The sequence below is a fragment of the Nycticebus coucang genome, chromosome 8 (genome assembly GCF_027406575.1).
Source record: "Nycticebus coucang isolate mNycCou1 chromosome 8, mNycCou1.pri, whole genome shotgun sequence".
In the NCBI taxonomy this organism is placed as follows: Eukaryota; Metazoa; Chordata; class Mammalia; order Primates; family Lorisidae; genus Nycticebus; species Nycticebus coucang.
This window is the reverse complement of record NC_069787.1, coordinates 52,456,649-52,470,513: the sequence shown is the minus strand read 5'-3', so window position 1 is coordinate 52,470,513 and position 13,865 is coordinate 52,456,649. Positions and strand designations below refer to the sequence as shown.

The 13,865-nt window shown below is 42.6% G+C and overlaps 1 protein-coding gene across 5 annotated transcripts in view; it reads right to left on the bottom strand.

Moving 5' to 3' along the window:
- The window catches only part of ARHGEF3 (Rho guanine nucleotide exchange factor 3), a 323,685-nt gene that overhangs the window by 60,046 nt on the left and 249,774 nt on the right, over positions 1–13,865 (bottom strand). The window contains exon 1 of one of the 5 annotated variants that reach the window (XM_053598928.1): positions 9,077–9,315. The exons of 3 other annotated variants lie outside the window; for them this stretch is intronic. In XM_053598928.1, the coding sequence (XP_053454903.1) occupies positions 9,077–9,172 (96 nt within the window). In that variant the 5' untranslated portion in view covers positions 9,173–9,315. Of the gene's footprint in view, positions 1–9,076; positions 9,316–13,865 lie in introns of those variants that run through there. One more of the 5 variants, XM_053598929.1, reaches the window with a different exon arrangement.

Genomic DNA, 13,865 nt, shown 5'->3' with positions numbered 1-13,865 from the left:
ACAAACTTCCAAATCTGATAACTGGAGGGGAATCCTAAACATTTACTTTTTTTCTTCCCACTTTCACCTTTATTTTTTTCAAGGTCCAGACATGGGCAACTCAGTTTTATTTAATTTAATGAGGTCATCAACTTCTAGTGGTATCTACAGAAAGGGTACCCTAAGAAAAAACAGTATTTCTCCTTAATATTCATCATCTCTGCTGTAAACATTAGGTCTGCAGAGTTCAGAAAGATGTCATTTTAATTATGTCACCTGTATGTACAAAAGTTCATACCTATCCATTCGTTGTAGCTTTTTGTTTATTCTAACACTGATCTCACATCAAATATAAAGTAAGGCCTTGCAGTTGGACCTTTTGAAGTACAGGCCAAAGGAAAGGCCCATTGGTGCATTGGCTCCCCAGGGCAAGGTCGCTGCATGCAGTGTTCTGGCTAACTTTAATAAAGTTTACTTTGAACACCTCCTCACCCCCCAAATAGACAATGCTGCTTACTCCCCTACTCAGGAACAGGATTGGCTTAAGTCAACATTGTAGCATGCCAAGAGGTCAAGCCTGAGCAAGGAGGAACCAACATTTGGGCTCTTCCGCCTAATCTCTCCAAATTTCTGTTTCCTCAGTTGACAAAGAGGATAGTCCTTGCCTAGCCCAGCTCTCACAGCTGGTGCAAGGTTCAAAGGAGAAAACGTATGTGAAAATAATTGACTGCTATCTGAACACAAGCAGCACTGCTATGAATTTAGTGAGCATAGTAAGTAAGAAAAGGATGGCAACATCCCTTCCCTTCTCTATATTCCATATGCTTACATACGAGTTTAAATTGGTTATACTATGTATGTAAGTAGACTCAACTCTTTCCTCTTCATTTTCTTCCAGTAACAGTAAGGCATTTTGTTTGCTAGTAGGTAATGGCTGCACATGTTGCTATTGACTCCTACTCCAGAGGCCATGGTCATGGGGCTATTCCCCTATTACAGGAAGGAGAGGTTGTTGGCTTTTCTGATTATTAGACACAAACAGGAAAGGATGCTAGATTGGAATCAGACAATTGAACTTCAAGCTCTAGTTATGCCATTCCTGGCTGGCTAATCAGTGAATCTCTCAGACCCCTCATTTTTAAGATGAGGATAATTATGTTAAACTGAGTCAAAGAATATACAGGTGCCTTAAAACCTATAAAACACACACATATATTGCATGAATATTATTTCAAATAATGTCATTATGAATAACTCTGGTTTGGACACATAGTCCCCCACCCCAGAGCTGGAATACTGGAGTCAAAGATTAGAAACTTTTTAAATCTTTTAATATGCACAAAGACATATATTATTTTCCTGTAACATTCATAGCCTTGGGTTTTATTATGCCTTTAAAATAGTTGCAACATCAATTAGCACCTTATTATTGTTTGCCTTTTTCATTTCTGTAATTCCTATTAGAGTGAATATTTTAAATTCTTTTTTTTTTTTTTGGAGACAGAGTCTCACTCATTCACCCTGGGGTTGAATGCCATGGCGTCATAGCTCACAGCAACCCCAAACTCTTGGGCTCAAGTGATCCTCTTGCCTCAGCCTCCCGAATAGCTGGAACTACAGTCGCCCACCAGAATGCCTGGCAATTTTTTAGAGATGGGGTCACTCTCTTGCTCAGGTTGGTAGAGTAAATATTTTAAATAACCTTTATTGTCATAAAGATTTCTTGTGTGTGAACTGCCCATTAGTGTCTTCTGCCCCATCTGTCTATGGATGTCTTACAGTATTTTTACATCTGTATAAACTATTTATGTCACAAAGATATTAATCTTATCTGTCATCTTTATTTCAAAAATCTTTTTTTTTTTTTTGTAGAGACAGAGTCTCACTTTATGGCCCTTGGTAGAGTGCCATGGCATCACACAGCTCACAGCAACCTCCAACTCCTGGGCTTAAGCGATTCTCTTGCCTCAGCCTCCCGAGTAGCTGGGACTACAGGCGCCCACCACAACGCCCGGCTATTTTTTGGTTGCAGTTCAGCCGGGGCCGGGTTTGAACCTGCCACCCTCGGTATATGGGGCCGGCGCCTTACCCACTGAGCCACTTCAATGTATTATCTACTTCTCTTGTCTAAGGAAACAATATTAAACATAAAAGGCATCTTATTTATTGATACAGCATCATACAGTGTCTTTGGATTGATTAATATTCAAGATTTCCAGGCAGGCTGAGGATGTCCATCACAAATAAGCAAGGACAGGAAAGAGATAAAACAGTGTGTCACATCTGCAAAAGTTAGAGGGACCAGGAAGAAGGAAAGTACCTGGGGGGAGAGAAAGAGAGACAGAGAGTGCGCATGTGTGTGCGTGGGGAGGGAGACAGCAGTTTTCAAATATTTAAGGGCATAACACATGAGAAAGTATTACTGTATAACATATTGCTCCAGAAAGCAATGTTACAATTAAGAAAGGACTTTCTCATGATCTATGCCAAACAGTACAGTTGTCCTCCAGGGTCCAGGGGAATTGGTTCCAGGATTCCCACAGACACCAAGTAATATTTGCATATATCCTTTGTGTAATATATACTCCTATCTGTAAATCATGTCTAGATTACTTATAATACCTAATACAGTGTAAATACTATGTAAATAATTGTTATACTGTATTGTTCATTTGTATTATTTTATTGTTGTATTGTTATTTTTTTTCCTGAATATTTTCAATTTGTGATTGATTGAGCCTACGGAGGAGAAACTGGCAGATACAAAGGACACAATGCACATGGCCTTCAGAAGATTATGAGCTGTCTGTCTCTGGAGGTGTTGAGCAGAAATTGAATGGATCCAGCAGTGAATAAGAGTTAGGCTACATATTCTCAACAGGGCTTTCCCACTCTGAGGTTCTCTGATGCAATGACCCTGGGTCATTTCCTGGAGGCTGGTTTTGTTTGTTTCATAAATCCCCGGGAAAAAAAAAAAGCCTGTTTTGCTACTCCTTTCCTCCTCATCTTAAGGGCCAGAAAGAAAAAAAAAAAAAAAAAGTCAAATGAATTTACTGTTAAGGTTCTGGTTCAGCTCCAATTAATTGAAGTGTACTAATAATCAGGGCTGCCTTCTCGCAAAAGGACACAATGGCCCGAGCACAAAAGGTCCAGGCATAAAGGTTTCTAGACTTAAAAAGAACCACTCCTTTCCCGGCCAAAGGTTCAAAAACCTTTCCTGATTAACTTGTGACACGGGCTCTTCTAAACTAGTTACTGATGTCAACTTTATAAAAAATGCAAGGCATTAGAAAGCACTGGCCTTTACTCCTGACAGTCCACGAGCCACCATAACAAGAACGAATGGCAATGCAATAACGCAATTTCCTCATTTCATGTGTGACCTCTACCCATTACCAACTCAGACAAATTATGGAAGGCAACTGCACATATACATCACGAAGGAAATAGCACTTCCAAATACACACACATCATTAATAATTACATTTACAAAAGGCTTTGCAAAATTAGGGTATGATCAGTAATTTATTTTCATTTGGTAGTTATGAAACATTGGCATTGATCCAGGATTTTATGGGCAATCACTGGGTATCGTGAGAAAAAGACACAATTTGCAAACATCCAGATGGTAGTTAGGCCTTCCAGTTATTGGTTTATGTGGAAGGCTAGCAGTTAATGTAGATAAGCAAGATGACGAGTAGAAGAACTAACGGTGGCACCCTCCTAGAATGGAGAATGTAGAATTCTGCCTAAGATCAGCTCTTTGACAAACACAAAACGAAAATTACCAAAACCCTCCCAAATAGGGGCTTGTAAACCCCACTCCTGTGAACTGTAACCATTCTATGAAGTGGGCTGCCAGAAGCATTGACTAATGGTGTATCTCCCACCCAGACACTCAAGAAAAAAATGCCCTTTGAGCATCAGGCAATTTGCTTGACAGGCAGGTTCATTCTTCACATGATATGTGGTGAGGAGACTGATGATTTAGTCATTCAGAGGCAATGCGATGTGGTTGGGAAAGTACAGACTTCAGCGTCAGATGGGGTTGTCGAGTCTCATCTCCAACTAGTAGCTCAGCCATCCTGGGAAGGTTACTACTCTGCTCTAAGCCTCAGTTTCTTCTTATATAAAAGAGGGAAATATTATCAACCTCGTAAGATTGTTGTGAAGTAAAGAATTTACAGTAAAGTCCCTAATGCACTGCTGTGTGTAAAACAGCATTTAGTACATGAGGATCATGTTTCTTAAGACAATTTTAGGAATATCTTTTGAGGTGCAAAGGTCTCGATGATATTTACTGAGCTGGGACCATGCTAAGCCATGCACATGAATCATGTCATTTGACCCTCAGTATGGTCCCAGATAGAGACAACTATCATCATCTCCATTTTGTAAGGCACAGTAGTTTGTCCAGGGTTGTACCACTAGCAGGTGGTGGAGGTAGTACACAGACCTAGGCAGTCTTATTCCAAAGTAGAGGCCCCTGAACAGTCTTTCCTCTAACAAACCTGTTCGTATTTCACGTGCATCCTGGAGGCACAAGAGCCTCAAGATTCTTTTTCCAACTGAACAACCACAGAACGTTGACACAAAACCAGATCCTATAAGCAAGTGATGGTCTTTCCCTGGGTAAGGCTCCCTACCCAGCAAGATCTCTGAGATCACATGATTCATGAATGCAGTCAAAACAATTGCCTATTTATTTAGTCATCTGAAGAAATCATAGGTTTTTAACTGCAACAACTCCTTATGATTTCCATGCAGTTGTTCATATAGACTGTCAATTCATTACTATATGTGACCGACTCTAAGAAATGTATAAATTACTGAAAACCAGTAACCCTTTTAGCTTTCCAGATGGCATTCAAGGAGTACAGCCCTGGGTGTGTACAATTTTCAAATGCACACACTGAACATAAATCATGGCAGGAGCCTTGGGTTCACTTTGTCCTTTTGAGCTGAGGCTTAAAAAGTACCTTCTCAGTTACATAAGGTTTTCAAGATTACATATTTAAAAGATAGTATTTTAAGGTATTTTGCATATCTGATAAGTTTTATATCTCCCCCACATTTTTTTCCCACAGAGGTAAACACCGTTAGATGCTACAAGGAATGCTGATACTAAATGCTGGATTGAGTCCATGGGGAAATCTGGTGTTGAATCTTGGATCAGCTGCTGATTTCCTGTGTGGCTTTCTGAAATTTTCCTTCCCTCAGTGTCCTTATTAATAAAGTGGAGAGCATACTGCATGCCTTATGTTAGCCTTACAACATGGCTCAAGTGAGATACTAGACCTGGTAGACTTAGAAAAGGAAGAGACCACTGTCATTTCTAGGTACATAGCCAAGTCAAAATCAGAACCTATACTTTTGAGACACAGGGAAATATTCAACTATTCACAAGATAGCCATGGAGGCTATGTGTTGCTATTTAGAACCCACTGAGAGAAAAATGCAATGGCTACAAATACCACTAACTAAATCAGGCCTAATCCTCACCAACACCTAAGATGGTAAATCTTAAAACCAAAAGTTAGTTGTCCATCAAGGTTTCAGATACATTCTTGGAAATAACAGATACACCTCTTTGTATTTTCATTAAAAATTAAATTAACCCAAAATCTTAAAAGCTTCTCACCAGGGCAGGGTGCAGTGGCTCACGCCTGTAATCCTAGCACTCTCGGAGGCCAAGGTGGGTGGATTTCTTGAGCTCAAGAGTTCAAGACCAGTATGAGCAAGAGCAAGATCCTGTCTCTAAAAATAGCTGGGCATTGTGGCAGGCACCTGTAGTCCTAGCTATTCAGGAGGCTGAGGCAAGAGGATCACCTCAGCCCAAGTTTGAGGTTGCTGTGAGCTATGATGCCACAGCACTCTACTGAGGGTATCGAAGTGAGACACTGTCTCAAAAAAAAAAAAAAAAAAAACACCAAAAAACCAAAAACTACTTCTCATCACACTCTAGTTTCCTAAACACATGTGTTCAACTTACCTGAACATTCTTTCTTTTCTTTTCTTTTTGAGACTTCTTTATTTAAAAACAAACCTCATCATGGGGAAATAATAATTTTTAACTTATAGTGTAATTCACTGGATCTAACTGGGTTTTGTGTGTGTGTATGTGTGTGTGTGTCACTTGACAAGGTATTAGGAGAACCTAATATACCCAGAAAGACCTCCTAGCATGGGAAGTGAGCAACCAATAAATATGAAAACAGAGATAAATTGATAAAACTGCATGAACAGGAGAAATAAATTTAATGATGCTCACGTCATACCGTGCTTTTCTACAGAAGTCTAGAGTCATGATTAAGCTTAAATTTCACTATTAATGATTAGAGCCGGAAATATCTAGCTGGTTATGAGTATTAAAATTAAACATTTGCAACCTAACTCATACACCCACATTGTAAGAAATACCAGATTAAGAAACAGTATTATACTATCAGACATGCAATATCATAATCTATGTAGAATCTTTTCAGAAGCTTAAAATAGGTCATTTAAAAAAATAAAAACACATTTTTTTTTGCTTTCTCTGGCAACTACCACTGACACAAAAATTACAAAACCCTTAAATCTCAAGTAGAAATTTCACTATTTTCTTTTATGAGAATTTTATTTTTTGCATATTTTCACTCAAGTATAGGGTATCAAATGCCTATTAACAGCACTCTCCTGCTCCCAGGAGCCCTTTCCTAAGCGGCCTTTCCCAGCACACTTGCTGCAATGACAGGAATGAATGCAAGAAGGCACTTGCCAGTGCCAAGCTGTGCACACTTTCCTATCTACAGCAAATTAAGAGGGAATGGGCATTCCATGTCTAAAGGGCACAGGTGCTTTGCTGCAACTGCCTTTGAAGGTCAGTAAGTCCCATTTTCATGGAAAGGTTTTTGGATAGATTCATTTTTCATTTTATTATAACCATATTCTTTCTTCAAGAAGATGCTTGGTCTTAAAAAAATACTTTTAGAGGAATTAATAGTGATGCCTAGTTTATAAACAATTATATAATCATGTTTTTCAAAAGGCAGACAAGTGAATACCTTTTTTTTTTTTTTAAACATTGCAAATACTGAGGACATCTACTGGCAGAAAATATACATCAGCTAACTGCTTATAGAGAAGCTAGGCCTACAAGAGTTGGCTGCCTTTTGCACTGATAAGGAAACCAGAAAATTACCCGCTAAACTCACTTTGGTTTCTTTTTCCAAGGTTGCCTATCTCCATTATCAGGAAGTGATATGCCATATCAATGAAGCTAAGAGATTCTCTGCCTCAAGGTGTATAAAGCATACTTTTACGCTAATTTAAACACACAGACACATACACACACACACAAAAGCCTCAAGGGTGATCTGAAAAATATTTACCAACTATTCCCCAAAAATATTCCTCCCCCATCCTTACTCTCACACCAGAAAATACCTGAAAAAGGAAAATAAGTCATATTTTATAATCTGGATCTAGCTACCAACAAAGAAAATATTTGACATTTGCTGATGTTCTTTTATCACATTTGTGATATAATATCTATATATGTGATATATATATGTATATTCTACATAGAAGACTAAGCCTTAAGCTAACCTACTCAAAAACGCAGGACTAAGTGATAGCAAGAAGGGACTGGTTAGAATCCAGAGCTATTTTCACTATTCTTTTCTTTGGTCCATTTCAATTTATTAAATTAAATTGGTTATACTTTTCTTCTTTCCAAAAGGAATCTGAGGGGGCACATCACCATGGTGTTCCTATATTCACTGAATTAGAAAGGTCCCACTGAAAAATCATTGTATCTATTCCAAGGCCTGAACAACCTGAATTCTATGCAGGTGTTGTCTTAAGAAAACTTAACAATCTAAATGCACTAAGGCAATAATACTTGCATAGTTGCTGACAACAAAAACTCTTTGTGAAAATATTCAACTGAGCTGAGGAGTCGGAAGGAAGCGGGGAGGCAGAAGTTAGTTTGCACACAGCTTACAGAAAGCTGAACAAAACCACCGGGGAGTGTTCTGAGTCCTGTCAGCTTGGAGCAGCTCTTGTTAGAGGCAATGAATCTTTGATGCTGTTCTCTTGAATATGCGTAATTCAGTGAGTAGACCCAAGAGTGGCAGGTAGGTGGAACCCCAAGAATGCTGTGACAAGGTCAGATGCACACCTGCCTCCAGACTTTCCCTAGTCATAGTGGCTATGCTTGCAGAGTGAGGTGGAGGAGAGTGGAGACCTCCAAGAAACACACATGAGTGGCAATGATGAGCTAGGTCCTGTGGGTTCCACTATAGGTTGGCCACAGCAAAGCAGTGGTCTAGTGAAAGCAGCTGTATTTCCTAAGACCCTTAAAGAGAGGGATGCTTTTTTCCTCCAGTGAAACGAACCTTTAAGACCAGTGAGCTATGTGCCAGAGAAATATCACACAGGAGGAAAAGGCAGACTAAACACAAGCGGGTAGAGTTCCCATAAAAAGAAATGTTTCCCATGTCCCAAGACGAGCTTTCCATTGCTATAAGGAGTTTAATTCATTTTCAGGATCCGCTTGGCAGACACTCAAAGTTCTCTTTTAGCCCCAGACTCTCAGCTGAGTGACCGCCCTGGCCACAGGTGATAGGCAGAGTTCTGTGTCATGTCTTTGCTGCCAAACAGCTGCAAGGACAAGTCTGACAGATGAGACTTCCAGAGGGGTCCCCAAGAACCTCTGCTCTCTCAACCAAACACAAGGAAGCACTCGCTTAAAGGGTAGCTGTTGCCTCACTCCGAGCCAGTCGACAGAGGGGGAGAAAGTCCTTCTGCCGGGTCTAGAGAGAAAGAAAGCCTTGCAGGACGCCCAAGCAGGAGGCAGAGGCAAGGAGGCGGCTGCTTTCGGGCCAGCAGGAAGAGGGACAGGGACAGAAGAGGCAGCTTGATCTACAGACAGGGTGAGAGATGGCGACAGGGAGACACACAGAGAGTGAGAGACCGAAGGTGCACACACACAGAGAGTGAGAGGTGGAAACCGAGACGCTGACACGCCGAGGGCGCCCAAAGAGGGAGCCCCGGAGGGAGACGGGAGACAGGCAGAAACCCGCAGAGGTCGAGGTGGACGGCGCGGCCCTACCTCGGCGTCCTTGGCTGGACCGCTGGCCGGGGGTATCTCCAGGCTGCAGTTCGCCCTCTTGACCGTGAGGTAGAAGGGGTAATCCTTGGCCACCATGGCGGCTGCCGGGCCTGCCCTTTGGGATGTCACCGCTGACCCCAGGCGACTACAAAACTCCCAGGCGAAAGGGGACCCCAGCTCCACTGTGCCGGGTGGTGGCAGCGACTCGGAGACAGCAGGCTTCTGGCTCACTCGGACCGACTCCGGCGCGCCTGCCGAAGGGGCGGGACCCGCGGCCAGGCACGCCCAACTCGGGGCGGGACCAGGACCGGCACCGCCCCCTGCGTCCAGGGAGCGCCCGGGTGCGGCCGCGCGGACACCGTCCGGGCGGCCAGCGGGGGGTGCGGGGGTACGGCGACCCGAACCTCTCTCTCCCCCGCGCGCCCTAGCTCCCCTCCCCCCCACGAGGGGGCCGCTACTGTTTGGCCGGCTGACCCTGGGGAAGCTCCTTTCAGCCTCCCTGGCACTTTCAGGGTGGAAGAGTGGCGGGTAGAAAGGAAGCTGGGGCTTTGCTACGCAGAGGGAGGGAAGGAGTCTGGGGGGGTGGAAAGCGAGCGTTTTAAAAGCCCACGTTAAAAAGAGGTGGTATTGTTTTGCCTCCTTCCACGCCAGTCTCCCCTGCAAACACTTTTTTTTCTTTTTTTTAATGAGCAGCCTCGGAGTATAATCTACAAACAGTAAAACGCACACATTTTGAGTGCACCGTTTGTTGAGTTCTGGCAAATGTGAAAATCCACGTAACCACCTCCACAATCAGGATACAAAACATGTTCACCACCCCGGGAAACCCTCTAACCCTTTTTCCTCTGCACCCATTTTAAAATATCCTTTTACTAGGATGGTAAAAGGCCGCCCGCGATCTTACAAGAATGTCCTTCAAGTATAAAGCTGTGCAGCCACGACCCGGATTACTACGCCTTTCTAGAGAAACGAAGACATTGTATTAATAAGTGCCCGAAGAAGCGATTACAAGATGATTTGCAGCAATCCTGTCTGCGTAGTAAAAGGAAAACAAAACAAACAAAATCCCCAAACCAAAAACAAAACTGGAAACAGTGGTCACATCCACCAGTAGGGAGTGCTTAACTAAACCTTCCTCACTGTGTAATATCACGGGGCATCAGCAACCGGTAAAAGGAGGTGGGAACAGAAAAAATTACCAAGTGTGATGGTGGGCCCTTGTAGTTGCAGCCTCTCAGAAGACTAAGGAGACTTCGCTTGAGCTCAGGAGTTTAAGGTTGTAATGAGCTATGATGATGCCATTGCGTTCTGACCTGGCCAACGCAGTGAGACTCTGTCTCAAAAAGAAAGAAAAGAAAAAGGAGATGGGTCTATGGGTGCTGTGTGGAAAGATGGCCAATGTATTAGGTTCAGTTTAAAAATAATCACAGAGTAATAGCTGGGCGTTGTGGCAGGCGCCTGTAGTCCCAGCTACTCCGGAGGCTGAGGCAAGAGAATGGCGTAAGCCCAAGAGTTTGAGGTTGCTGTGAGCTGTGACGCCACGGCACTCTACCAAAGGGGACATAGTGAGGCTCTGTCTCAAAATAAATAAATAAAAATAAATAAAATCACAGAGTAAGCATGGTACAATACTAATTGTGTTAAAAACATATCTACAAAATATATCATATATTTTCTAGAGAGACAGTTTTGTAGGTACATTCCCAAGCACTGTTTGGGAAAATCTGCACCAAACTTTTACCAGTTCCTTTGTGGTTTAGGAAAGGTATCTGGGATTCAAAGATTAAAGATAATGGACAAAGGGGATTTTTAAATTTATAGCTAATGTTTTAAATATTTTATAGAAAAATATAATCATTACTTTGGAAACTAGAAATAAGTTTTTTAATATTAAAATTATCATTCTCTCAAACGTTGGCTGCACTGTTGAACCTATTATATAGGCTGCACTGTTGAACCTTATTTCTCCTAACATGAAAATCATGGCCTCATCAGGCAGTGCTCTGGGGAGACACTGTCTTTTGTTTTCACTTGGATATGCAGGAGGTAGTGGGAATGGTGATTTTTAGTTTCTGTTTCAGCATTCTTTGCCTCCAGTTGAGGTCAGAACCTAATAGTTCTTACTTTTCAGATAGGAAATCTCATAATTCATAGTTATTTCATCCCAGTCTCAAACCTATACTCTGGGACTACATCTATTCACCTTTCTACCCAACTAGGATAGACAAACTGCCTTTGGAAGCAGCAAAAATCTAGCCCAATTTAGTTGGCCTACTCTTGCCACACATGTAAAGGGAGCTCCTGAATGAATGGGGATCCAAACTGAGGTTGAAGAAAGTGCCTAATTTCCCCCCACCTCCACCAAATACTGTACACCAGAAGCAAACAGGAAGAAAAATGGCCAGAAAAGAGTTATGGGTGGGGAAGAATGGCTCAGAAGCACCCATTTTTCCCTACTCATATTCCTAAATAGAAGTTTAACCTTTTAGACTGAGCTATGCTCATGGGGAACTCACAGAAGTACCTCTCCCCACAAAAGCCTGGGCAAGCTTGGTGGGGGATTAAGGGAGACCACCTCTTCAAGCAGCTCCAGATTACTCAGCAGCCAAAAGCAGGGCCCACAAGCCAGCGACCTGCAGCCTCTGATTAACTATGCAGGCAAAGCAGGACCAGGAGGCAGTGACCAGTCTCACTCAGGACTTGCCTGGCCACCAAGGATCTGCACTAAAGGATCCACTGCCACTTCTTCTTCTCTTCCTCTACCTCCTCTTCTGGTCCACATGGACTCACCGTCTCATCTAGAAGACTCTGGCTATCAACAGCCCATTTGGGGACAGACTTTGACCCCCCAGTGGAGCTTGCTGGGCCTTCTACTTCAGTTGGAAAATGTACTTATAGCACTTGATGAAGAAAAGAGTCATCTGGGCAAAAGTATCCTTAGAACCAAGCAAGGAATCTGACATACCTAAGTCCAGTACAGTAATAAATAAACCCTAAGAGATAGAGGGTGCTTTAACCTCAAGTTTAAGTGCAACTATTGCAGAGTGAAGGATAGTCATATTGGTTAATGTGAAGGCTGCCATATCCATTTTCTCTTAAAACATTTTTTTTTTTGCCTGCCTTAAAAGATGTTGGAACCATATAAATCAATTTATATGGTTATAAAAGTATAAAATATATAAAAGTATAAAAGTATACAAGGCTATACAACCTACGTACAACAAACTTATCTTTTTCACTAATACATGCTAGGCAGAGAGATTGCTAATGGTCTGTAACAATGTAAAATAGTGCTGCTACAAAACATAAGCTACAAAATGTATGTGAAAGGAAAGATGGGAATCTGGAGTTCCCTTGGGTGGTCTGATTCTTCCAAGCTTCTCATAGCATAAATGTCTCCCCATCCTGAATGGGATTCTGGTGTTTAAAGACATATATTTTCAGTACAACAAAGCCTGTAAACTCAAGCCAGTAATTTTGGGTATATATAAGCCATGTATGTGGTCTTTGAGACATTTAAAGAATTTTGAAGGGTATTTTTGACCCCATGCAATTTCCACCTTGTGCCCTGACTTCAGAACCTCCCCCATGTGTGATGTACTGCACCACCATTAACAGATTTGGGGTTTGGGCAATCAGCCTAGGACACTAATCAGGGGTGTCCATGATCAAAGACTTTTTTAGAAAACAGGCAGCTCTATAGGAGGGTTTCCAAGCACATCCTGGAGGTTAGTGTCACAGCTGAAGGAAGCTGGTCCAGCCCACAGTGCCGCCAAGCTAAGTGGACCCAGGAGTCTGGCACTCCCCATCCTGGCTGTGTGTATGTGTTTATGGGCTTAGGAACAACACTGCTCTAACAGGCAGCTTCACTCAAAGCAAAGGCACAAAGTGCCTTTCAGAACTCGCCTTCGGCACAACCCGTTGTAATCCTATAAAATGCTTCACAGCCAGGCAGTGTTCCTCACAAGCCAGAAGCCTGGAGACTAGAATAAAGAAGGCTGTTCTGCATTTCCAGGAACGGTGCCAAGCACAGGGCCTGTGGTCTCACCTGTGCTGAGTAGGGGTCATTTGTGCTGATGGTAGAGTGGTGGGCCTCCACACACAAGCCCACCACTGTCTATTACCACCTTTTAGACTAGCAGACAACCAGGCATGGCTGCAGGGGGTTCAGGGGGTGGGGGGACACATCTATCAACTCCTCAAATCCCAGTGCCATGACTGTGACTAGAGCGGGCCCAGTGTGAGACTAAAACTTCAGAAGCTAAAGGGGCAGTGACAGTCTTCCCAGCAACGCTTTGTCCTGTCAGTGTTCTACTTAACATCAGGTTTAATGGGAACCTTTTTTTCTTAAGGGCTTGTTCATTTATTCGCTCATCCATTCATTCATCAAATACATAATGAGTGCTTATTATAGGTCAGGTGCTCTATTAGCTACATTTTTCCTCTTCCTCTTCTCTATCCATTCCTGAACCTCTATGCCAGGCAGGTGTTTAATACACACCTGCTCAAGAAATTTGGTTGACTTTAAAATGTGGCCTTTTAACTGTAACCCCTGTGTTTACGTTTGCAGGAGGAGCTCAGGTAATAGTGGCTGATTCCCCAAAGCCTAACCTCAACCATGTGTACCTACACACCTGCTTCCCTGGCATCTGGAGCCTTCTCTTCTACCTGCTACTCTGACATGGTCATGTAGGGACATGTTGGACACATACATGTTCCATCACCTTTCCCTTCCCTTTCCATTTGGGGATATTCCCAGTTAATGAACAAGTGATGGGGAGGGAGGGAG